The sequence below is a fragment of the Macrobrachium nipponense genome, chromosome 2, assembly GCF_015104395.2.
Source record: "Macrobrachium nipponense isolate FS-2020 chromosome 2, ASM1510439v2, whole genome shotgun sequence".
NCBI lineage: Eukaryota > Metazoa > Arthropoda > Malacostraca > Decapoda > Palaemonidae > Macrobrachium > Macrobrachium nipponense.
In genome coordinates this window covers 53089074-53116081 of record NC_087201.1, presented here as the reverse complement: position 1 = coordinate 53116081, position 27008 = coordinate 53089074, and the positions used below count along the sequence as shown (strand labels likewise).

Here is a 27008-nt window from a genome sequence, read left to right as displayed (position 1 = left end):
ATGATCCCGGTGCAAACAACTAACAAATATGGTTGCTTCCGTCTCATCAGCAGCCCATCATGACCTTGCGCACACTATGAAAATTACCTCCATCTTGCACGTTCTCTCTATTTCGTCAATACTGAGGATCTTTTCCAGCATCTCTTTATTTCCCTTTATCCGGCGCTTCATTTGACCCTACGCAAACGGTTCATTTTGCGAGCTTCTACCCCGTGTCTTTTACCTTTTTTTTCACAACGAAGCTTAGTCTTCATGAAGGTGGTGGTTCATATATACAACTCCGTTCCATACGAATTCAAGTCTCTTTTTTTTCAATCATTCGTAAGAACCCTTCTGCTGTTCTTCCTTCATCTATTTTGATAACAATTTTGCTCGATCCATATTAAGTCACTGCTCATCTTTTTCATTGTCATTTACCTACAAAACCTTAGTCTTGTTCACATTAACTCTCATTTTTTTCTCTTTGCAAACAATGTCCAACTAATTCACCAGTTTCTGTACTTTATCTTCATTAACATCCACAATCAGTACTGTATCAATTGTAAACATCAACCATTCCACATCGTTAACAATTACTTCATCATACAACCACCCGCACCTAAACCCTCCATCCATTCTATGATTTGTCGCCCCGCTCCACCCTAAAAAAAAAAAAGATATTAAAAGGCCACAGAGACATAACAAACTCAGACACCCCCTTTACACCAGCCAGCCATCTACATATTCTCACGCATGCTCTGCTTCCGGCAAACTTATATATTTTATTATGTGCTTTCACCAACTTCTCTTCTACAACACACACACACACATATTATATATATATATATATATATATATATATATATATCTATATATATATATATATATATATATATATATATATATATATATATATATATATATATATATATATATATATATATATATATATATATAATGTGTGTGTGTGTGTGTGTGAAACTGCAGTGATGTTAGGCCTTTCGACTTACTGTCCTTTACTCAGCAGATTGATAGAAACATAAAAATAAGTCTACAAAGAAAGCTAGGATTATAAATGAAGATAGTTATGTACCTGGAATCCAACACAGTTGAAGAATTAGTACGCCTACCAAAACAGGGATAAATATTTAAGACGTTAAAGATTAGGCCCACTGGTTGGAAGTAGGGACAAGGCAATTTAATTTAATTGGTGGTCAGTCACTTTCCCAGTATAATCTTTTAACTGTCTTGTCCCTGCTTTCTAATCTGTAGCAAAACTTCTTAAATATTTATCATTGTTTTGGAAAGTCTACTAATCCTTCAACTGTGTTGGATTCCAGGTACGTATTTTCCTTTATAATCTTTATTTCTCATTTATACAAGCTTTCTATATAAACTTATTTTTAGATTTCTATCAGTTAGATAAGTATGTAAAGGACTGTAAGTCGAAAGGCCTAACATCACTCCAGTGTTTCACTTTCCTTCATGGCATTTGCCTTTATTTCTATATTCCTCTTGTTCCATATATTCAGGATCTAGTATATATATATATATATATATATATATATATATATATATATATATATATATATATATGACTGGTAAAAATGTTCTGTAACAACAGAATTCCATCTAATAAAAGGAGCCCATAAAAAAACACCAAAATATAGAGAAAAAGTACTATATTTCAGAGACTGCTGTCTCCCTCTTCAGGTAGATGAATGAGAAAAGTTTACAGAAAAGGTGGTATTTATACCAAGAGGTCCATCCACAAACAAGCCATTTTAAGTCACCCCCGCTGATAATCTTCCTTTAATCTTCTTAAGGGTTGGTTGAATGAAGATGTTGTCGATCGTGTCCGAAATCCATGCTCCTTTTGAGATGTTCATTACCTGCCTCTCTTTTATTAAGGCCGATTCCATCATTTGACTCTTGTACCGGCAGTTGCTGCTATAAATTACACGTGACATATTTCCAGTTTTTATTCTATGGTTATGTTTCATGTTATATGATATTGAAAATAGCCGAGTTCTGTTGTCCATACCTAACTGACCGTTTGTGTTGTATTAATCTCTGGGGAAGGGATTTGCCTGTAAATCCGATGTAAGATTGGTCACAGTCCTGGCATGGGATTTCGTATACCAACAAAAGACATCTCCAAAGGACTCTGGGGTATACGAAATCCCATGCCAGGACTGTGACCAATCTTACATCGGATTTACAGGCAAATCCCTTCCCCAGAGATTAATACAACACAAACGGTCAGTTAGGTATGGACAACAGAACTCGGCTATTTTCAACCATATAAATGAACATAACCATAGAATAAACTGGAATTTGTCACGTGTAATTTATAGCAGCAACTGCGGTACAAGAGTCAAATGATGGAATCGGCCTTAATAAAAGAGAGGCAGGTAATGAACATCTCAAAAGGAGCATGGATTTCAGAACACGATCGACAACGTCTTCATTCAACCAACCCTTAAGAAGATTAAAGGAAGATTATCAGCTGGGGGTTTGACTTAAAATGGCTTGTTTGTGGATGGACCTCTTGGTATAAATACCACCTTTTCTGTAAACTTTTCTCATTCATCTACATGAAGAGGGAGACAGCAGTCTCTGAAATATAGTACTTTTTTCTCTATGATTTTGGTGTTTTTATGGGCTCCTTTTATTATATATATATATATATATATATATATATATATATATATATATATATATATATATATATATATAGTATATATAGGATGGATGGATGGATTATGAAATTTAGGGACAAGCCCAAACACTGGGACCTTTAATGGTCATTCAGCACTATAACCTATATATATATATATATATATATATATATATATATATATATATATATATATATATATATATATATATAAAACCTTCACTATTATGTACTCCAAGGTAAAAAGTATCTGGAGAAGGAAGGAATGTGGTGTCCTTGATGGGAAAAATGTTCCCAAACCAGACAAACGATCCCCTTCAAGAGAGGCCAATAACAAAGATGTTGTCACTCCTGTGGAAAGTCAGAAAAATACTGTACTGTATATAATACATATAACCCATACTTCTACTTTTGATGAATGTCAAAGAAAATATAAATGTTGAGGTTCTGAACATGCATCTATGAATGTATTGTAAAAAGGAAAAAAAATGAGATGATTTGTTTAAGGAAAAGAAGCTAGATGTTGTGGGCAGACTTGGCACTCCTGGGGTAAATGACAATGGAGTATCTTACGGAAGTGTTTGGGCTTAATTATTGGAAATAAATGGTTTCCAAGGGAAAATACAGCATTTACATGTACTACACTTGGGAGAGAAACAATAAAAGAGAAGTGTTGCTAAATTTATTTTTCTCATAAAGCCATTCTCTTTGGTTCCTATTTCTCACACTCATCCTTTTATGAACCCTTCCCTTACTATTCAAAACTTCTTTATATCCTTCACAATCATCCCTTTATGAATAATTTCCTTACAATTTCAAGACTTCCTTATTTCCTTCACACTCATCCTCTCATGAACCCTTTCCTTACCATTTCAAGGCTTCCTTATTTCTTTCACACTCATCCTTTTACGAAACTTTTGCTGACTATTTCAAGCCCACACAGTGCATAAAGCACTTGCATAAAGAAGGAAGTTTTCAAGGGAAAGATGGTATATCATCTTGTTTTCTCAGTTTGAAGACGAACTCCAGTTATTTAACTCAATTTTTATTGCATAAAATATTCTGATCACTAGTATTCAACCTTCATCTTGGAAGTGAGCTGTCATAATGCTTGTTCTAAAGAACTTTCACCCAGCACTCTTCATTCTATCACATAAAATTAAAATTACTCTTTCTTATTTCATGGGTAAAACGGATTCTGGTAATTTACTCTCAATCTTTTATATCATTAACCTACTCTTTGTATCAGTTATTTTAATGGTCTAGCACAAAGGCCAGTCACTCAAACTTACTTCTTATGATTCTTATATAACCTGCCTATTTCTGTGGAAGTTGACTATGCATTTTTCTATTAACAGTGATAGTGATATCAGTGGTTTCATCCCTCCTTCTTTCCATCATGATTGTCTGCAAACACATTCTATTCCAACCCTCTCTTAAAAGATTAGTATTTACAATTTCACTTACCATCATTTTCCCTTCTTGAACCTCTTTAGAAGTCTGATCTCAACCTCACTTAGTGAAATGCAATGATGTTACAAATACATAAAAAATGCACCAAAGTTTCCTCAGTACAATAGAGTTTTCTGTACAGTGTATAATGTTGCATGAATCTCACAGCCATGGCCCATGAAATTTTCAGCTACAGCCCAGTGGTGGCCTCTGTTGTTGGTACCTATAGCAGTGCCAGACACATGATGGATGGACAGACAAATAGCCATTTCAGCAGTTTGCTTTTACAAAAAACTAAAACCTAGATAACACAGTAGTATACTGCATACTGAAAAGATTCCTTCACCGGCCTGCTTAACTATGCATAGGATCCATGTGTGTATAACTCTGAGCAGATACTTCTGATTTATTTATATTGTAACAATCTTCATAAGACTACTTTCCTAAAATCTAGGAAAGCTTTCCATAAATCATTCTCCTTGACAATCAAATTAAAGGCTTTCCATCTAATCAATGCCGAAGCCCTTCCTTTCAGATGTGCTTCTACTCAGATACAGTACATATGGTCAGGTAACTGGCCTGTATTCTCTGAAATGCTTCAGATTTTAGGTTACTGTTATATCCTTCAAGAAATAGGCTCCCACAATCTCAAATCCTCATTGTGCACAGATTCCCATACCATACTGAATACAAATCTTGGAAATGCAGTCAATGAAGGCTTATAAAGATTTGTTTTGTTATGCTATTCTCACTAGAGAACTTGAAAAATTCCCATACAAAAATTTTTTTCCTATACCTAGAGTTTAAACCTACTAGTACAGTGGAACCTTGGTTTTCGTAGGATTCAGTATTTGTAGACTTTTTCTGACAAAATTTTGTCTTGGGTTTTGTACGTTTCCTTGGATTTCATGCACTCGGAAACGCTCCTCCAGGACCCACCACATGACTGGGCCCTGTACTGAGAGACCAAACAAAGCAACCAGTGTTCTCTCTTGACCCATTCTGTTTTTGTGTTCTTTGCTTTTTTTTTATCTGAGTGCAACTGCTAAATAAGCCATCACGGGGCCATAGACAGTTCCAAGTGCCAGCCCTTCTGTAAAAATGGCGAGAAACCCTATAGAATTTCAGAACTTGTAGCAGTGTTGGAGGGTGTTGCATGTCGATCACAGTAAGAAAATGCCTACAACAAGTGCTGCTGTTGGTGAATTTGAGGCCAGCAGAAGCTGGTTTGAAAAATTTAGAAAGCAAATTGGTATTCGTACACAATGAACCTACTTAAGTGATTAAGGACATGTTTGCGAAGTGGTGTGATGTAAAAGATTCTGTAGAGAATTATCATCCCAACAACGGTGTTGTAATCTGTGTCTTGAACATCTTTATTGACAATGTTGTGTTCCACTTTAGGCAAATTTTAAAGAGATGCCAGTACAAGCCAAAGGGGGGAATCAACCCCAGATAGTGCCAACAAAGAACAAAGAGAAGTAACCCCAGATAGGTCCTTGATACCTGAAATCTTCTGGACGGGGATTACCCTTCCAAACAATAACCTATCCTCCTCCCCTTCTCTCTGTCTTCCTTATGCTAAAAAGTGTCTTCCATGAAGGTAAGAGTGATGTTAAATGTTCATTATTCATTTATATTTATTTCTCATTGTTTTCAGTATGTAAAACTGTTTATTCCCTTAAAATCTATTTTTTAAAAATATTTTTGGGGTTTTGGAATGCATTAATTGTATTTACATTATCCCTTAAGGGAATTATTGTTTTGGTTTTCGCATGTTCCGGACTTCAAGAGAGGTTCCGGAACGGATTATGTACGAAAACAGAGGTTCCACTGTATGTACGTGTGAGTGTACATATATATATGTATATATATATAATATACTATATATATATATATATATATATATATATATACTACATATCATATATATATATATATATATACACTATACTTATACTTAGAAATTCCTTGTAATTAAAAAAAAGCATGTTCAAATATAGAATCATATACAAAGCTCAACTAAGTAAAAATTAGCTTTACAATTTTAGTGTCAACAGAGAAAAAGAAACTGATTACAGTTTTGTAAAAAGGATGGGTGATGTTTAAAGTAAATACAGCTACATACAGATTTTCAATTAGCAATGTAATGTGGGATGTCTCAAAATGCAATATATTGCTTACTGTAGATACAGTATTGGTTATCAGCCATTATTAATTATTCTGCACCATATATAAATCTTATCAAAGCAAAAGTTCTCTCAAGGTAACAATTTATAGTCTTGACAAGGCTCAAGAAATGACCTCCATTATTTACTGCATTTCATAGGTAGCACGAACAAAATTAGGTGAGACTTGAAAGGAGGAAGATGCCTATATTTCAGCCATGAATCCTGCTATGGAGCCCAGATAGCCTACTTCACCATTTGAGAAAAGAATTGAAATGTAGTTCATTTAATTATATGGGGATTAAGGCTAAAAGAAATTCTGTTTTTATGTTATACCCCTAAAAGATGATCATCCAATCAATTCGTAAATGTTGCATGATGCTTCAGAACTAGTGTGAAGTCCTGGATGAAAGATTTAAGGCTCTCAATCATGCAGTGGGAGAAGACTCTAAGTCAGGTACTATAAAACTGAAGAATTGAGTACATACTTGAGTACATCCAGTGAGAAGTATGTGCAGAGTTAAATACTGCACCCTGGTTGGAAGGGAGATTTCCAAAGGGATGAAAGACATACATTATTTGCTAAATCAGTATCAGTATGCCTAGACTGGTTGTCATTAGGTAAATACAGTATACAGTACTAAACTGCACTTGCACAAAGTCAATTCATATTACAATGCATTTTGTTTTTAATAATTCACTGTACCATATCTATATCAATATCACGACTCATTTCATTGGTTCTGGGGTGGGATTTTATGGTAGGATGCCCTTCCTAACACCAACCCTCCCTATTTATCCGGGCTTGGGACCTGCACCCATTGAGGCTGGCTTGCCCCTACCAGGTGGCTAGAAGGAAGAAGGGAAGACCAAGAAAGCCAGGACAGAAATTGATGGAGATGACTCATTCATAATGGTAACCCCAAAATAAAAATGGATTAAAGCTGGGAAGAAGAGAAGAAGAAGAAGAACTGTACCATATCTATATGAAGTACTACCCAAATGGTTATCAGTTCACCACTATGTTAGCTTAAGAGTAACCAGCCAACCAAACTGGCAGTATTATTAATGCAGATGCTTCAAGTTTACCAGAAATGGTGATGTGGACCGATGCCCTAATTTTCTTTCTCTCCATTGCTATGCACATCATATCCATGTTTGACACTTTGCTTTTCTTTGTTATCTTCCACTGTACTGTTCCCTACTTATCTTTGCCCCTTTTTCAACTTTGTTTATTTCTTATGAGCAATTCTGAAAAATTTAATAATTACAAATTCTTTAATGTAAAAGTGAACATTTCAACTAGGGTAAACCATAATATAAAAGAATACAGAGGAGCCCCCGTATTACCAGGGGGTGGGTATCCCACAACCCCTGTGAATTTTTAGAACCCCTCTAAAACACTTAGAACTGCCTATTTTGATAGTTGAAAAAAAATGCTTAAACCTATTTTCATGGTTTTATCACAAAAAGTGTATTTAGTCATCAAAATTATTTTAAAATACAGTAATTTGTGAATATTTCTCAGTGAAATATAGCGCTAATAGGCGATTTTCCATGAATGATGTGTATAGTGTATATAATATGTTCCATAGAAAAATCCATGAATAGGTGAGTCCACGAATAGCAGGGGTCGACTGTGTACTGGTATATATTCTCTCATTAGGTTTCTTCTTTACATATCAAAGCCTTAAACACAAGACACTATTAACTCTTGTCACATTCATTTACATCTAGTACTGAGTAAATGTTCTATCTGATCCCAATAAATACTGTTAATAAAATCACTCCATTTTATGACTCCCTCTAGTTTTCTGTGCATTCTATGGCATGTAAATGATGACTGTAGCCAAGTACTTAAGACTTTTTTCTTATTTTCCCATATTTCCCATAGTCTACATGGATAGATTTTGAAAACCTGAATTGGAAACATTAAGTACATCAGAGTTCATAACCTCTTCAAATAGCTATCCACTCTTCTCCTACTACACCTTAATTCAACTGATACTAGTACATACTCTTAAGCCATCATATGGAGGGTTATGTCACCAACCTCCGACAGGTTGAGTTACAATGTCCCACAGCAGGTTACCTGGGTTACTTTCTCCATTAAAAGCTAGTTCTCAATGTTATTCACCAGAAATTATTTCCAGGGTTGCGAAACATGTTACAGGGTTATGACGCCTACAACGCTGATCTGGCACAAGAAATATGACACCAAAAATGCAGAATAATCAACATTTGAAGGTTTTTTGGATGAAAAATGCAACAAGAATGCAGTTTACATAGTTTTCAATGCACCCAAAGCATTAATAGTAAGGTTTTCTTAGGATTTTTGACGATGTTCCAGCTTACGACAATATTCGGCTTACAACGCGTCTCAAGAACGGAACCCCCGTCATAACCCGGGGACTGCTCGTACAGACAGTCCCCGTTTATCAGCAGGGGTTCCGTTCTCAGCGGGTGCTGAAAGGTGAAAATCGCAATTAACCGAAACTTGGCAATTTATGGTGCTTATGGCACCAAATTTTTCTGTTAATGGCACCTCTGTTAGGTATGTTATGGAGTCATGACCCTATTATCGGCACCTTATGGCACCAATCAACGAAAACTGGCCGGTTATGGCGCCATAAATTGCAGATTAATGGAGTTCACCAATAATTGGGGACAACCATTTAAAATCCTGAGGTTTTTTCTTAAAAATAATTTGGCTTTAGAACAAGCCATTAAGATTACAGCCTAGAAGGTGCTGATAAAATTGATTCCCGACAATACTGAAGAAACAGAAAAACCTGAGGGAAGAAAGCTGTAAATGATGACGATGGAATGATTTACAAAAAATAAACCTTAATTGTCATTCTGATCCCCAAGCTTTCTTGTTACAGAACTTACATAACATAAGAATGAATGATGCCAGATAATAAATAGTGCTGTTTGTAAGGGTTGCCATACCTACAGATCACCATCATTAACATTACTTCATCTGCCTTTCGCTTAAGATGTTAGATGTAAAATGAGTTCTCCCCTGTTCTGTCTCAAGCCTTCTTTCCCAACCAGTCTTCATTTATGTTTCTTAGAACTTCTATACTGACATGATTCATTTATGACCATATTCTCATAACGTGAAAACAACCTCAGACTTTGAGATCCAAATAAATTTTTTAGCAGCCAGACAACATAACTCTCTGCATCTGTAGTCATACCTTACCTGTACATCTCCACTTTCTTCATCAAGTGTCCAGAACAGTTGCAAAGAGTAATAGCGAAGGTATATACTAACATCAAGTTTTGCTTTATACTAACAAGATACTTTTATTTACCAAAAATCTGGCATTCTCTTGAAATGTTTTGCTACCAGTACTTTTTCTAACTGTCCCTTCAATAACTGCTATACAGTCCAATGTGTTCACACTAACAGAAATGTTCTATTGGCCCTAAGACCTAAACTTTCACTACAATGATGAGCATCTCTTTCCTCAAAGAGAGGACCAACTAGGCAAAGCCTTTCAATTTCTTTCTGCCTTATGTTGTCCATACTAGGGGAGGTGGGTGGACTCCCATTCTGTAATTACTTGGTAAGTATATATAAACCCTCATTTTATCAAAAAATCCCATTTTTATATATGTAACTTACTAAGTAATTACATAGTTGATTACCACATTGAAACGTGGGAAGCACAGACATATTCCACCCCCACAATATTAGAACATGTAATGATTTTGGGGATAAAATTTTTCCAGCATTGCAATAATGCTTGTTGTTTCCTTGTCTTGCAAGAGAGTTGTTGCGTGAACATACACTGGTTGGCGCTCATCTTACTTTTAGAGGCGCAGCGGCATAGCTGTGGGTCGGCTGCTACACAAGCGGGTGCTTTGAGAGTTGGACACTTCAGGTCGCTAATAAAGCATAACAATTTTGTCTCTGTCCTGGGTGGAGTACCAACACATAAGACAACCAGACAATAAAGAATATTAACTACACCAAATAATTAAAAAACACCAACACCCCTATCATAAAAAAAATAAACTGGAGGGTATCCAAGTACCAAGCACCCCATGGCTCCATTAGTACCCAATGACCTAACACAATACCAAGAGACAGGATGATGGTAATACTTCCTACATTCCCTCCCCCAATTCCATGCCAGCCACCGACACAGGGCCTAAGGTACTGCAATTGCTAAAAATAGTTTCCACTTCCTTCAAGTAGTGTGAAGCAAAGACTGACTTGCATCTCCAGTAAGACGCTTGAAGAATTGAGGCGAAGGAGATGGTTGTGTTTGAAAGCTAACGGCATAGCTACAGCTCTAATATCGTGAGTTCTGACTTTAAACACTGGTAAAAGCTCTTCATCAATCTAAGAATGAGCTTCTTGAATATGGTCCCTTGGGAAAAACAGAGGGCATTCTTCATAAGGGATCTAGTCGGTTCTTTGACCAAACCTTTCAGTCCTGTGTAGATATAACTTTAACATTCACTAAATTCTTAATATTAAAAGAATGAGGCCAAGGAGTTCTTAAAAAAAAAACCAATCTGCTATTTTCATTACAGATGTTTTAGTAGATGGGATGTCATTACTTATATACCACAATCAAAGGATCAACCACTTATTCTGGTAGACATTTGCAGATGACTGTCGTCTGCATTTCACAATAGATCCTGCAACTGAATTTGAAAACCCCTTAGCTCTATGCAGTTTTTGACAGTCTGTAAGCAGTCAGAGCTAGATTTGAAACATCTTGAAATGTGGTTGTTTGAGCAAATTGATCTTTTGTGGAAGAAGTCTTGGGAAGTCTACTGAAAACTCCAGAAGGTCCGGGAACCATTCCCTTAACAGCCAAAATGGGGCTATCAGTGTCAATGAAACATTCTGATGAGATATGAACTTCTCTTATCATCCTGAATGGAGGGAAGGCATACAGATCCTTGTTCAACCACTCCTGTAACATGGCATCTGTTGCCCATGCTAATGGATCCGGGACTAGTGACCAGAAAGCAGAAGCCTGTGATTCTTAGAAGTCACAAAGATATCCAGGTGGGTTTGCCCCAAAGCTTCCACAGGTCCAGGCATACCAGAGGATCTAGAGTCCTTAGGCATGACTTGGTTGCTTCTACTTAACTGATCTGCCAAGACATTTGTCTGCCTTGGACAAACCTTGTCACTATTTTTGTCTGATTTTCCTCTGCCCAGAGGAGACGGTCCTTTGCTGCTTTACATAGGGAGAAGGAATGCATCCTCCCTTGCTTACTGATGTATGATAGAGCTGTCATGTTGTCCAAGTGTGCTGCTAATGTCTTCCCAAACACCTCTAAGCAAAGGCTTGCAAACCTAAGTGAATGGCCTTTAGTTCTTTCACATTCATATGGCACTTCTCTTGCTCCTGTGACCATATACCAGATACCATGTCTCCCAGGACACCTCCCCAGCCTACGTCTAATGCATCAGAATAAAAGCTCTGCACTTGCCTATGTCTGATGCATCAGAATAAGAGCTCTGCACTCAGAGTGACTTCCCTAGTAAAAATGACATTGTTATGATACAATAAAGTTTCATACATACTTACCTGGCAGATATATACATAGCTATAGACTCCGTCGTTCCCGACAGAATTTCAAATTTCGCGGCACTCGCTACAGGTAGGTCAGGTGATCTACCGCCCTGCTCTGGGTGGCAGGACTAGGAACTATTCCCGTTTTCTAATCAGATTCTCTCTTCCACCTGTCTCCTGCGGGGAGGCTGGGTGGGTCTTCAATTGTATATATCTGCCAGGTAAGTATGTATGAAACTTTATTGTATCATAACAATGTCATTTTCATACATTCAACTTACCTGTCAGATATATACATAGCTGATTGACACCCTTTGGTGGAGGGCAAGAGACAGCTAACCAACTGACTAGACAGGTAAACAACATATGTTGTAGGTATAAATAAACCTTAGTTCCTCACCTTTTTAGATGGAAGACTTCGTGGCTACTGCCCAGGAGTCTGCTTCATCTCAAGAGCCTTAGCGAGATAGTGATCTGTGGCCAAGAGTTCTTGTGGATCTGTCGATGGGGTCTCTTCCACTTACTCGACAGAATCCTAACTGGCGTTTGTCAATGGGAGCACATCCGCTTATATGACAACACGCACTTATTTAAGGAGCACACAACCAATCCCGATCACCCGATCCTAACCCGTGTTAGTTCTAAGATTGCCTAGAGTTATCCCCAAACTCTTAGCAAACAACCACAAACTCGAAACTCATACATACAAAAATAACAAAATTTTTGTACCCCTCTAATAGTCAGATGTCACTCGATTTTCAAATGAAGAGAAGTGAAGGCCGCCTGTGCGACAACTGACACTCCCATACACCGAAAACCCGAGAACACATCCGACAAGAGGGTTACGTACATAATTTAAGGATTGGTGCTTTCTCCTTTACCCAGAACCGTCTGTGCTGACACAAACGGACCTAAAGAAAAACATTTATCATACGTAACTCGTACGTCTTTTAAATAATGGGATGCAAACACAGAGTTGCATCTCCAAGAAGTTGCGTCCAAAAATGTTCTTAGTGACATATTTCTTTGGAACGCCACAGAGGTTGCGATTGCTCTAACTTCGTGGGCTCTCACTCTTAAAAGATTAAAAGAATCATCTGAACAATTCTTATGAGCTTCTGTGATAACACTTCTAACAAAGAAGGCTAATGCGTTTTTGGACATTGCTCTCTTGGGGTCTTTCACTGAGCACCAAAGACCTTTATGCGAACCCCCCAACTGCTTTTTCCTGTCCAGATAAAATTTTAGAGCTCTAACTGGACAAAGGGATCTTTCTGCCTCTCTGCCCACCAAACTAGAAAGTCCTTTCACTTCGAAGCTCCTGGGCCAGGGGTTCGAAGGGTTTTCATTTTTGGCCAGAAAAAGGGACTGAAATGAACAAATTGCAGAGTCTCCTTTGAAGCCAACTCTGATTCAAGGGCGTGCAACTCACTGATTCTTTTTGCCGTTGCAAGAGATATCAGAAACAAAACACTTTCTAGTGATGTTACGAAACGAAGCAGTGTGAAGTGGTTCGAATTCATCTGATGATAGAAATTTAAGAACCACATCTAAGTTCCAGCTTGGAACCTTAGGTTCAAGTGATTTAGATGTTTCGAAGGAACGAATGAGGTCGTGCAAATCCTTATCATTCGTTAGATCTAATCCTCTGTTTCTAAAGACTGCTGAAAGCATACTCCTGTACCCCTTAATAGTCGGTACCGAGAGATGCGACTTTTGTCTAAGAAACAGAAGGAAATCTGCAATTTCGGTCACAGAGGTACTGGAAGAGGACAGCTCTTCGACCTACACCAGTTTCTGAAAACTTCCCACTTCGATTGGTACACTCGCCTAGTAGATGATCTGCGTGCTCTAGCAATTGCGTTTGCTGCCTGGCGAGAAAACCCTCTCGCTCTGACAAGTCTTTCGATAGTCGAAAGGCAGTCAGAGCAAGAGCGGGTAGATTTTGATGGTACCTCTCGAAGTGGGGTTGTTTGAGCAGATCTATTCTGTTTGGAAGAGATCTGGGGAAGTCCACTGTCCATTCCATCACCTCTGTGAACCAAATTTGAGCTGGCCAATACGGAGCAATCAGAGTCATCTTGGTTCCTTCGGATGCCACGAATTTTCTGACTACTTCCCCCAGTATCTTGAACGGGGGAAAAGCGTAAACGTCTATCCCTGACCAGTCCCAGGAGAAAGGCGTCTGTTTGCATAAGCCCGGGGATCCTCCACCAGGGCACAAAATGTTTCTATCCTTTTGGAGAGGAATGTGGCGAAAAGATCTATTTGAGGCTTCCCCCACCCAAAGGAGCCAAAAGCTCTGACAGACTTCTGAGTGGAGTGTCCATTCTGTGGGAAGGACCTGGAACCTCCTGCTCAATCTGTCCGCTCTCACATTCCTCTCCCCTTGACAAACCTTGTTAAGAAGAACTACCTTCCTTGGTTCGCCCAAATCAGTAGATCTCTTGCCAGCTCGTACAGAGCAAAAGAGTGCGTCCCTCCTTGCTTTTTGACATAAGCCAGAGCTGTCGTATTGTCTGAATTTATCTGCACGAACTTGCCTCTGACCAAGTGTTCGAAGCTCTTTAGCGCCAGGTGAATTGCTAAGAGCTCCTTGCAATTTATGTGCCATGACACCTGTTCTGCCGACCAGGTGCCTGACACTTCTTTGGATCCCAATGTTGCACCCCAGCCCGCCTCCGAGGCGTCTGAAAACAATGTCAGGCTTGGGTTCCGTACTTGCAGGGACACTCCTTTGTTTTCCTTTAATGGAATCAGCCACCACTTCAAATGATGTTTTATTTCTTCCGAGATTGGAAACGTGTCCGAGAGCTGACCTGTCTTCCAACTCCAACTTCTTCTTAGGAAGAACTGAAGCGGTCGAAGATGTAATCTTCCTAGGAGAAAGAACTGTTCGAGCGAGGAAAGGGTTCCCAGAAGGCTCAGCCATTCCCTCGCTGAAGTGCGCTCCTTCCCTAGAAAGTTCGATACTGTGGCACAGCCTTTCTTTAATCTCTCTTGAGATGGAAAAACTCGAAAACCCCGAGAATCCATCTGAATCCCCAGATAAACCACGTTCTGGCTGGGGATCATCTGAGACTTCTCGAGGTTCACGATCAATCCCAAAGATTTTGTACAATTCCAGTGTTATTAACAGGTCCTCCAAACACTGCCTTTGAGACCTGGCTCTGATGAGCCAGTCGTCCAGGTACAGGGAGACATTTATCCCTTTCAAATGTAAGTGCCTTGCTACATTTTCATCACGTCTGTGAAGACTTGAGGAGCCGTGGACAGGCCGAAACACAGGGCCCTGAACTGATAAATTCTTCCTTCGAACATAAATCGAAGGTACTTCCTCGACGAATGGTGGATCGGGATGTGGAAGTATGCGTCCTGAAGGTCTAGGGACACCATCCAATCCCCTTGTCGCAGTGCTGCAAGGACTGAGGCAGACGTTTCCATGCTGAACTTCTGTTGTTCGACGAATTTGTTCAGCGCACTTACGTCCAGTACCGGTCTCCATCCCCCCGAGGCTTTTGTTACAAGAAACAAGCGATTGTAAAACCCCGGGGAGTTGCAATCCAGCACAAGCTCTATTGCTCTTTTGTCCCACATCTGTTCCACCATCTGACGAAGAGTATCCCTCAGAACAGGGTCCCTGTATCTGGCGGACAATTCCCTCGGAGATGTTGTCAAGGGAGGAATGTCCTTGAATGGGATGCGATACCCCTTCTTGATAATCGACATCGTCCAAGTGTTCGCTCCTATGTCTTCCCAGGCTTTCGCAAAATAATGTAGCCTGGCTCCTACGGGTGTCTTTGGAGGACAGAATTCTCACTTCCCTTTCTTAAAGGGACGGAAGGAAGACCTGCCCTCTTATCGGTTGACTTCCTTCTGGCGATCGATCTAGTTGGAAGACCTCCTCGAAAGGGCTGTTGCTGAGCTGGGCGAGCCACTTTCTTTTCCTCACTAGCCACAGGCCTATTCTTCCTTGAGGATTGCCTAAGGAGATCCTGGGTGGCCTTTTCAGTTAGAGAATGCGCGATATCCTTCACCAACTGCGAGGGAAAAAGGTGTTCAGAGAGAGGCGCAAACAATAAGGCGGCTCTCTGCGAAGGAGAGACAGCCTTCGTGAGGAAAGCACTGTGAACCGCCCTCTTCTTTAAAACTCCTGCACCAAAGAGGGAGCATACCTCAGCCGATCCATCCTGAACAGCCTTATCAATGCAGGCGAGGATGCTATTTAGGGTTTCTGGGTCGAGTTGTTCTTTTTCCTGAGATTTCTTGGCCAGAACCCCAAGAGACCAATCTAAGAAGTTAAAAACTTCTAAAGTGTGAAAAAGTCCCTTGATAAGGTGGTCCGTTTCCGAAAGCCCCCATGTTACCTTCGCTGCATTCAAGGCGTGCCTTCTCGACGAATCCACCAAACTCGAGAAGTCTGATTCAGCTGAAACAGGCAGAGACAGTCCCATCTTCTCTCCCGTTTCGTACCAAATGCCTCTCCTCCCTGTAAGTTTAGGGGGAGGCATACACAAAAGACCGTCCTTCCTAACTCCTTCTTCTTCTTGAACCAGGAGTCAAGAGATTGTAGAGCCCTCCTCATAGATATAGCAGGCTTCATTTTAAGGAAAGAGGAAGACTTGTGTGTTTTCGTGCTCGAAAACAGAGAGCGTGGAGAAGGGGGGGCAGCTGGCGTCAAAGAGTCTCCATATTCCTCCAATAGAAGGGACGAAAGAACTTTATAATTCGAAGATCCTTCCTTCATTTCGTCCTCCGAGGCATCTTCTGGGTTGATAGGCTCGGAAGGAGAAGGCTCCCTTCTTTCTTCTGATTCTTCTCTTACTCTCTTACGAGTGTCAGGCTCTTCATACGAGGAATGCGCCTGGTGTACAGCAGGAGTACCTCGCCTGGGAGGAGTAACGTGTTTAGAATACTCCTGGCGCTTGGCAGGCGCAGAGCGCCTCGAATACTCCTGGCTTCTAGTAGGCGCATTTTGTTCAGAATACTCCTGGCGCGTGGTAGGAGTATTAAGTCCAGAATACTCCTGGCGCCTGGGAGGAGTATAAGCATCGGAATACTCCTGGCGCCTGGGAGGAGTATTAAGTCCAGAGTACTCCTGGCGCCTGGTAGGAGTATAAGCTTCGGAATACTCCTGGCGCCTGGGAGGAGTATTCAGTTCAGAATACTCCTGGCGCCTGGAGGAGTATCTAGGCCCGACGACTCCTGGCGTCTGGTAGGAGCACGTCGTTCCAAATACTCTGATCCTTATCATGCGTCTGATGTTTAGTAGGAGTATTGATTCCGGTAGGCGCTTTCCGTCTCACAAGCGCTCTACTCCTAACAGGATCTTCCTCTTCAGCTAACTCTTGGCGCTTGATTGAAGATTTTGAATGTTGTACTGGCTCGTTGCGCTTACTCGGAGCCTGGCTTCTGGTTGGCGCCCTACTCTTGACAGGAGTAACTTCCTTTCTTACTTCTCTCCTGTCTAGCGCACCGCTCCCCCCAGAGATGGCCGCCTGTGCGACAACTCCCCTGAAGGATGCGTCACGCCCGACAGGAGATAGGTATTTAGATCTTTTAATAGGAAGCCTATCATCCTTCTTACGAGTAGGCTCCTTATAACGAGTTCCTACTAACAAGGCTAATTGCTCTTGCATATTCTTCAAAATTTTCCTGGTTGAGGAATCTTCCGAATTAGGAGAGGGAGATCTGGAAGGCGCTCTAGGATCCCTTCCAGACCCAGAGTCTGAATGTATTCTCGCCTTCTTTAATACCGAAGGCGCTCCTCCTTCCGAGAAGCGCTCGGGACTCGAATTGAGCTCATGCTCTCTCATACTCCTCTATTCAAAGGAACGGGAAAGATTCGACTCCTTCCATCCTCTTCTCGGAGAAGGCGAACTAGACGACGAAAAGCACTCTCGAAGGACGCTTTTCCTATAGCGGTCCTTGGCAGTCGATACAATCGATTCTGCCGAAGGGACGCCTGATCGTTGGGGATTCTCCACAACCCCCGTACGGCTTTCGACTTTCCTTCTCCTCCGGGCCAGGGAGCTTGGAAGAGGTCTAGGCCTGGGAGCGTCGCAGAGACGACCAGACGCCCCCTCCACTACACTGGGGACACTAACATCACTAACGAAACCACATTCACTTTCCTTACCTTCCAATGCTGCGACTTTTTCCTGCATTTTCTGAAGGGAAGCTCTAAGTTCTGCTATTTCCGCAGCAGAACTAGAGGGATTAGCAATTTGTGAACGGGCTGAAACAGAATGGTCATGATTATCATAGGAAGAAGCTACAGAGCTAGATAGTAAATCATGAGAGGCAGACATCCTGCGGGTTTTATAAGCCGCCTTCCTCTCTCTATCTTTCTCTAACTTCTTCAAGTAAGAAGTTAGATTCTTCCACTCTTGTGCACTCAGATTCTCACACTCGTTACACGTATTCTCAATCGAACATTCAACCATTCTACACCCCCTACAAATAGTGTGAGGATCTACCGAAGCTTTCGGAATCCTCACCTTACAGCCCTCATTCACACACACTCTGAAACTAACACTAGAATCAGACATATTCACAAATTCCAAAACCAAGTCCAAAAAAACAGTCCACGATAGCGAATGCCAAACAACGATCCAAGTACGTCACCAAATATCAGCGAGAGATGATTAAAAGCTTTGCGAAAAACGAATTCTAGTCAGGAGGAAGTAACAACAATGTTGATACAGCCGGCGACAGAGAGAATCTGATTAGAAAACGGGAATAGTTCCTAGTCCTGCCACCCAGAGCAGGGCGGTAGATCACCTGACCTACCTGTAGCGAGTGCCGCGAAATTTGAAATTCTGTCGGGAACGACGGAGTCTATAGCTATGTATATATCTGACAGGTAAGTTGAATGTATGAAAACCTGCCTTCAGACCTCCACCAAAGTAGGTGATGCTTTATCTCATGAGTTACATGACAGATGAATGAGTTAGGATATCTCTTTGTCCCTGCTTGCTCTGAGATAGAACTAAAGAACCCTCATATGTAGTCTTCCTAGAAAAACTATTGTCCTATGGATGCCAAGGCCCCTAGGAGGCTCATCCATTTGCTCGCTGAGCATGTTGGGAGTGAGGAAATTGTCCACCATTCTTAGCCAAGATTCCACTCTCTTGGGGGATGGAAAAGCATGAAAAACTTGAGGGTTCAACACCTTCCCCAAATACACTATCTCATGAAAGGGATCCAGCTGGGAATTCTGGAGAATGGAGATTCACAAGTAATCCTAGATCTTGTGCTAAAAGAGGAGTCATGCAAAGGTTCTCTGTGCCTTGTTCCTTCATCAGGGATCAAATGAGCCAATTGTCCAAGTAAAGAGCAAAGTTGATGCCCATCAGATGGAGCCACCCTCCAAGGAGAGCTAGGACACAAGTGAAGATCTGCAGTGCTGTCAACAGTCCAAAGCACAGGGCTTCCTAGGGACTGAATATACAGATTTTTTTTGCAGTTCGCAGAAAATTTACTTATTCGTGCTATTTTTCACTGAGAAATATTCACAAATTACTGTATTTTCATATAATTTTTATGACTAAATTCACTTTTTAGGATAAAACTGTTAAGGTACATATAAGCCTTTTTAGTTTTTTTAACTATAAAATTAGGCAGTTCTAAGAATTTTTCGAGGGGTTTGAAATATTCACAGATTTTAGCTATTCACATGGGTCGGGGATGTGATACCAATCCCCCACAAATGTGGGAGGTCTACTGTGCTTTGATACTGGGGTGTAGGAGTATGCATCTTTCATGTCCAATGAGACCATCCTGTCTTCTTAACGAATGGATGCAAGAATTGAGTGACTGGTTTCCATTCTGAATTTTGTTTTATGGACAGAGACATTCCGAGCAATTGCATTCAGGACTGGTCTCCATCCTCCTGAAGCCTTGTAGAACCCCTCTGATGTTACGCCTTCTACTAACTCTATCACATTCTTGGAGATGAGGGCTGAAACTTCCTCCGAGACAGCTGAAAACCTCTCTGCGCCTAATGAATGGGCAGTCGACGATGGGCTTCTTAACTAAGGGAGGTTTTCCCTGAATGGAATAGAGTAGCCCTCCTTGAGGACTTGGACAATCCATTGCTCTACCCCCTTTTCTTTCCACCCCTCCCAAAACAGGTGGAGTCTGGCACCAACTGGAGGACGGAGGACATGATCTTCATTTCTTGAATGGAAGTTTGGTTGAAGGCCTCTTAACAGACCATAATATGAAACGGACATTTCCTCTTGGTCTTCGATAGGCAGCTCTTGGTCTCCCACTATGAAATGGCTGCATCTGTAAAGGTGAAGCTGACTTCCCACTGAAGACAGGAAGGCCTTCAGGCGTCTCAAAGGCTGAGATAACAGATCTTGCGTCAATTTCTTATGCAAGTGCGATGCAAGTCATTAACTGTCGATTGCGAGAACAAGGAATCTTTAGCAAGAGGAGAGAACATAAGCGCCGACTTGTGTGATGTTGTTACCCCCCTTAGTGGTATAATAGCACCATAATTCTCTCTTCTTTAAGACGCCCATACTGTAGAGGCTAATTCTTGCATACTATCCCAGACACCCTTGTCCACGCAAGAGAATACAGTAAACCCCTCGCATCACAGGCTCACAATTTGCAGATTTTTCTACAGACAGTATAGTATACACATTATTCGCAGAAAATTTGTCTATTCGTGGTATTTTTCACTGAGAAATATTTACAAATTACTGTATTTTCATACCTTCGTGACTAAATGCATTTTTTGTGATACAACTGTTAAAATACTGAGCTATAAGCATTTTTAGAGCATTTTTTAAGTTTTAACTATTAAAATAGAAAGTACTAAGCATTCCTAGGATGGTTTCATGTATTTGCGGATTTTAGCTATTTGTGAGTGGGGGGAGGTCTGGTACCCATCCCCCCCTGACTACAGGGGTTTCCTGTACTCCAAAAATGCCTGAGACAAAGTTAGCAGGTAAGCTCGAACAATCCTGAATCTTTCATGTTACAGTACGGAGGAGGTGGTCGATTCCAGCTGCAAAAAACATCAACTTGGCCGATGAAAAAGCTGATCTCTGAGAAGCGTCAATGAGAACTGAGAAGTCCCCCTAGGAGGAGGAAGCTGCACCCAGGGAAGGAGCTTCTCCCGGAGCATAAAAGGAATACCTTTAATGGGAAAGTCTAGTCAAAGGAAAACTAAAGCAAGACTTTCTGTGCTCTCTGAGAGCCAGTGTCCACCTCACTAAGTGCCTTCCTAGCAGAAGCTGACAAACCATCTTTTCAGCAATAACTTAAGAGGGATAGACAGGCTAGTTGCTCATCATAAACATCAATGCAAGAGAAGCAGGCACCACAGATGAAAAGAAGGTAGGAGAATTACGAAGTAAATAACGTAGTAGTGCTCCATAAGCAGTCTGAGAACTCTTCCTTTACCTCTTTATTCTCTTCCTCTTCTACTGCAGATACTGGAGAAAAATGACAAATCTTCAGCAGGATTAACTGCAGGAGGAGGCTTCCTCAAAAAGTGCAAAATGTCATCCAGCACTGCTGGATGGGTTCAAAAGAAGGATCCAAAACTGAAGCAGCAGTAGGCTGGCACCAAAGTGAGGGGGAACTAGGTGCCAATTGGCGCTCAAGCATTTCCGAATGAGTGGGTAGGAGTTCGGCAATTGTAGAACAGACAGTCACTGAGTCCTTAGAAGGTACTTGGCGCTCGGAAGTTCCTGATACAACAATGGGCGCTCAGCACTCATAGACAAACTAGAGCAATTATGAACACGTTTTGACTCCAAAACCGGACGTTTCTTGTCTGCACACATTGGCAAGAAATGTTATGGGCTGTCCCAGAAGCTACAGGATAGTTTTTTGCGCGCTACTTAAGAGAGATTCCTTACTCTTCTTGCAAGGCACTGGAGGAGGACTTCGTCACTAAACCACCAATGGCGCCTGCCTTCAGGACTAGACGCTCTGGAACTCAAGGAAAATGGACCACTTCCAAAAAGACACCTTTCCAACGTCTGTCTGCCACACCCTGGGACTTTGCAACAGGTGTGCCTTAGGGGCCAACTACCTGTGGGCAGACCCCAACAACCTCCCTTGGGCCTTTGGTATGGCTTCTCCCATATTCAAGGGAGTGCGCCAGGAACCTTTGCCTAAGAGAATTGGTGGGATGGGTAGCCAGCTCCCCCCATAAAAACTGCACTTGCACTGTTAACACTGGTTTTATTCACTTGCTTCATTAGGCCACGAACTCAAGTCCCTAACTGAGCCAAAAATTCACAATTAATTTGAACTTTCGATCAAATCTCAATTCCAGGTCGGCAATGGCACTGGGGACAGAAACATGGGAGCTGGGTAAGGGTTCAAGTGGAATAGCAGGAGAATTGGGAATATGTGACACAGGTAATCGGTACAGAAATAACAGATAAATCAATGCTACCAGCAGATTCCTGGCTAACTGCAATCTTATTGTCATTCATAAGTCGCCTATCTTTTCCTATCCCTTTCTAACTTTGAAAGATGAGAATTAAGAATTTCTATAGCTTATGATCCCGTTTTCACATTCTTCACATGAAAAATTTACTGAGCAAATTCGACCACTAAAAGTAGAGCAAACAGTGTGCAAATCATACTTTATTGAAGTTAATCTCATCTTGCAGCCTTTGCTGCAATAACGAGTTGAAGACGTACTTGCGTCTGAAATCATAACAGTCGGTAACAAAGTCAAAATCTGGTAAAGACAATCTATTTCTTCTAAATCATGAAATTACGGTCTTTTCTAGAAAAACCTTTCACTAGCTAATGCTGCTACCAAAAATAAACAATATGTACATTACCAGTTTGTCTCGACAAACAACTGGTAAGGAAAATGAACTCCAAATTTAGTGGAGAGCTAACAACCTTCGTCATCGAAAGTGGTCAGGGCTATTTACATAGGTACACCAAAACAAAAGTATCATTACAGCGAATTTCAACTTTTAGCTGCTGTGGTAGTTGGAAACTTTAGCTATGTAATTACTTGGTAAGCTATATACATATATAAACAACACAATGCTGAGTATACATACAAAGGGATAACATAACACCTTATAGAAAAAGGATTAATGATGTTGAATCACTCAAATATGATATTTTTATAATAAAATAAGATTTTGCATATACTTACCCAGTGATTATATAGCTACAGTTTCCAACGTTGTGCGTAGAAATCCTACAGCTGAATAACTGCTTGGTAAGACTGACTAAAAATGGTATTTTTATACTAAAATAATGTTCTATTCATACTTACCAAGCAATTATTCAGCTGTAGTATTCCTACGCACAACGTTGGAAACTATAACTATATAATTACTGGGTAAGTCTCATAAACAAAAATATAGAAACAATATAGAATACAGGTTCTCTAGCATTATGATATCACACAAGACTAAAACTGGCAAATCAAACAATGGTTATGCTGAATACGGTTTGGAAATCTAACAGACAGAAATTACTTTCAAAAGTGAGATTACACATAATTCTAGCATAATCTGTATTACTAAACAGATATGAATCTCAGTGTGACACTGAAACTTTATCTAAAATACTTTGACACTTTGAGAAAAATAGCTTCAAAAAGAATACAGTCAGTTGGCAGACTGTCCATATGGAAAATTATGCGAGTGCCATATTTACAAAAAATAATGACCAAGGGGAAACGGAGATAGCGATGACATGTCCTTCACACAACCACTGGGGTTGTGACAGTATAGCTGGACTTTTGGGGCTACCATAAGAGTTGGACAACCCAGACTTGAATGATAAATATGAGATGGGAGGGTGGAGTTTATTCATTACAAGAGAAAGATAAAGCACATGTATAAAATTAGTGGTGGAATTTCAGAGACCTTTGTGTCAAACAACAATGGAAATAATAAGATGAACTGGTAAACAACATTATTATCATCCCGTTACCATTAATGTTTGTACTTCCTTGGAAAACTTACAGAAGACACCCTTCTTGAAGCTAGACATTTTCCTACCACTGCATAGGCCTTTAATGCATTTCAGTTTTTAATGATTCCTTTGGATAAGCAAGAACGGTTAAGCAAGATATAACTGGAGAGTGAGAGAGAGAGAGAGAGAGAGATTATATACATATAATTATGAGGGCTTCAGAGAATGGAAAATTTACACTTCTGACCATCTTTTCTGTGCTTTTCCGAGCTACAAAACATGAACATATTTTGCTTTATAATTTACATTACTCAAAGTCAGGTTGGATTTGTTGGTGCTCTAAATTGCTCATTGTTAGGCTGCTGATACCAAATATGAACACAACCTATATATAATCTGCCAACCACTTATTTTGTGATCTATGGATTTTTTACCATTTCTGTTGGTGGAGTTTACCCATTTTTGGCTATCATCACCTGAAAACCCTGGCATTCCATTGGATCCCCCACAAAACCCTGGCATTCCACTGGATCCCCCCAAAATTGTGAGAGACTGGGTATATAGTAGAAATAAAAAAAAAATGAAAATGGTATTTATATATAATAGATACCTAAAATATAAGATACCTATATAAACTAGAAACCACATGCTTCATGTGTCTGACAAGAAATTGATATATCGTAAGGATAGTTTGCAGAATGAAGGGGACAACCTCCCAACTGAAGCTAAGTCCCGCTCCTGGACAGGTCAGGGCACGGTGCCCTAGGTGAGGTTAGGTAGGTAAGTTCTGGTTAGCCTAGGTCAGGACCTGGCAATCCAGGAAGGGTTAGGCTTGTTAACGTCTATGGAATTGTCCCGTTGGTCTACACCCTAACCTCTGAGAATAGCCTCAGCCTCAGGCCCTAAGCATGTTACACCTCAATGTAGAATTTCCAACTTCAACAAGTATGGTAAGATACAATTGGTGGTATTTCTACAGAAGCAGTCGGCACAGACTGCAAGGAACGTAATCGCGGATATGACATCCACTAGCTATTGGGCCGTCCAATGTATTTTGCAGTATTTAGTACTGGACCCTGGGGGTTAATTACAGTCGTCCAAATAAATATTACTTAGAATTCTTGTTCAGTAATTAAAACTGCATAGAAAAACCGCAGCTGCCATAGTCTAGGCCGCCGTGGATAAATACCCTAGATCTACCCAATTGGTAACTGAGGTATGCATTACTACTATTAGAAAAATTTTACTTGCAACTTACTGATCATGCTGACATTCAAGCACAGGCCTAGGCTAGGTCAAGTTAGTATTTACCTAATGGTCTAAATGATGTAGCATAGCTACTAGCTACTAGTCAATTGATTAAAGATGCAATCTTTCTGGCAACATAAGTCTACTATTGCAAATGACAGACAAAACTGATATAGTAGATATGAATGATCCAGAGAGAGAGAGAGAGAGAGAGAGAGAGAGAGAAGCAGCAACTACTCTAGCACCTGACGAACTGGCAGCCCTTGTCAGACCCGCCTACACCAGGGAGGCAAAGGTAATTCTAGAGATCTACGACTAAGCCGGTAGGTAGGTCTACTTACCCCCAAAGGCAAGGCAGAGATGGAGTAAGGGGACCCATTTTGAGAAATCTGGTGACATCTTGTGCAACGACAGCCGTATTTTAGACACATGGCCTCATTCTTTGCAGGGATGAAAAAAAGTCAGAGAATCACTTCTTGTTCCTCGGCACGGCAATTTCTTGCTTGCTTGCTTGCTTGCAATGTTGCTGCTCTCCGAGGGGTTACTTACGGACAGGAGTAGGGGGGGGGGGGGCTAGACTTCCAAATTCTCACCCCTCAGCTCGATCGAATGTGCGGGCGGTGGTGGTGGGGGAGAGGTGGGGGCGGTCAGCTACTACTATGTCTTGGGTAGGGGGTCCAAGTTCAAGAATGAAAAAATCAATCTAGCCAAATGGTGCTTTTTGAAGTTTTTTCAAATGGGTAACGTATGGGGCTTTACTGATGTCAAACCTGTGAAATTAATAATAAAAAAAAGCTCAAATTGATGTAGCCATTAACAAATGTAGGGCTATTTCTAAAGCGTTGCCTCTTGTGCTTTTGACGTGGATTTAATTTATCATCAAACTAGAAATGGACCCTGAAGTGAAAAATATCACTTTCTGAACGTATGTCAACGCGTAAGATTTAACCGGGACATTTATTCTGGAGACGAAAGATGCAAAATATTCGATATTTTTTCTTCCCCCATCATCATCATCATCATCACCAGCAACACCACTGCTTGCAGCAAACCTTCGGTCTTAGCTTATCATTTAGGCAATGCACAGTAGCTGAGCTAACCTTACGTTGCACACTTTCCTTACTCGCAGAACACTCACAATTGTCATATAATGTTAAAAATGAATAAAGCCTTAAAAAGGGCAACGACACAAGCTAAATATTGAAAGAAGTATAACATGTAGCACACGACATCCAACCTCTAGCACGGATGGAGGCAGACTGACTAGTCTGCTTAGTGCCTACTGCGTGCCTGTCTGGGATTCTCGGTTGCAATTCATCAAAAATTTTGTTTACATTTTTACCGGTCGTGAACATCACTAACCTTTATGTAACAGACTTAGTCAGTATTAAGCGTGTTTATTATTTCTGAATGGGCCAAGTACTCAAGTATAACATTTATTGGCATTGTATTAGTTTAATATATAGTATAAAAAATCCAGGAATTGGCACCTCACTCAATGCTGAGTAGACTCGAGTGTTCTTTTTTTCCTTTTTTCTTTCTTTACTTTTGTTATCAGAAGCTGTACTAGACACAATATATCATATACATATAGCATATCATGATTATATCAGTATTGACTGGTGTCCATGTTCATTTGATGTCTTATGCGAGTGTATAACAATCATGTTAAACTATTCTAGGCTGAAAAGTCTGGCCACAAAATCTGATGGAATTGGCTGCTTTCAGATTGCAATAATTTTGTTTTAATGAGACCTACATCTACTACGCGCAAGACAAAATTCAAATTTAAAAATGAACTAAGTATTGAGCGAAGCTGCAATGGGCCGCTCAGAAATACTGTAACCTAATAAATTCTAAGTCATGGAACACGCATATATATATATATATATATAATATATATATATATATATATATATATATAATATATATATGTGTGTGTGTGTGTGTGTGTGTGTGTGTGTGTGTGTGTGTGTGTGTGTAAATTAACAATAACACTAGTCGAAATTA

General features: G+C 40.4%; 1 protein-coding gene across 4 annotated transcripts in view; it reads right to left on the bottom strand.

The window, feature by feature from the left end:
* Positions 1 to 26260, bottom strand: part of LOC135220584 (probable serine/threonine-protein kinase roco5) — a 185153-nt gene extending 158893 nt beyond the window's left edge. For 2 of the 4 annotated variants that reach the window (XM_064257832.1, XM_064257835.1), the window contains exon 1: positions 25340 to 26252. In XM_064257832.1, the coding sequence (XP_064113902.1) occupies positions 25340 to 25397 (58 nt within the window). In that variant the 5' untranslated portion in view covers positions 25398 to 26252. Of the gene's footprint in view, positions 1 to 25339 lie in introns of all 4 variants that reach the window. The other 2 variants (XM_064257834.1, XM_064257833.1) reach the window with 2 other exon arrangements.
* Positions 26261 to 27008: the final 748 nt, after the last annotated feature.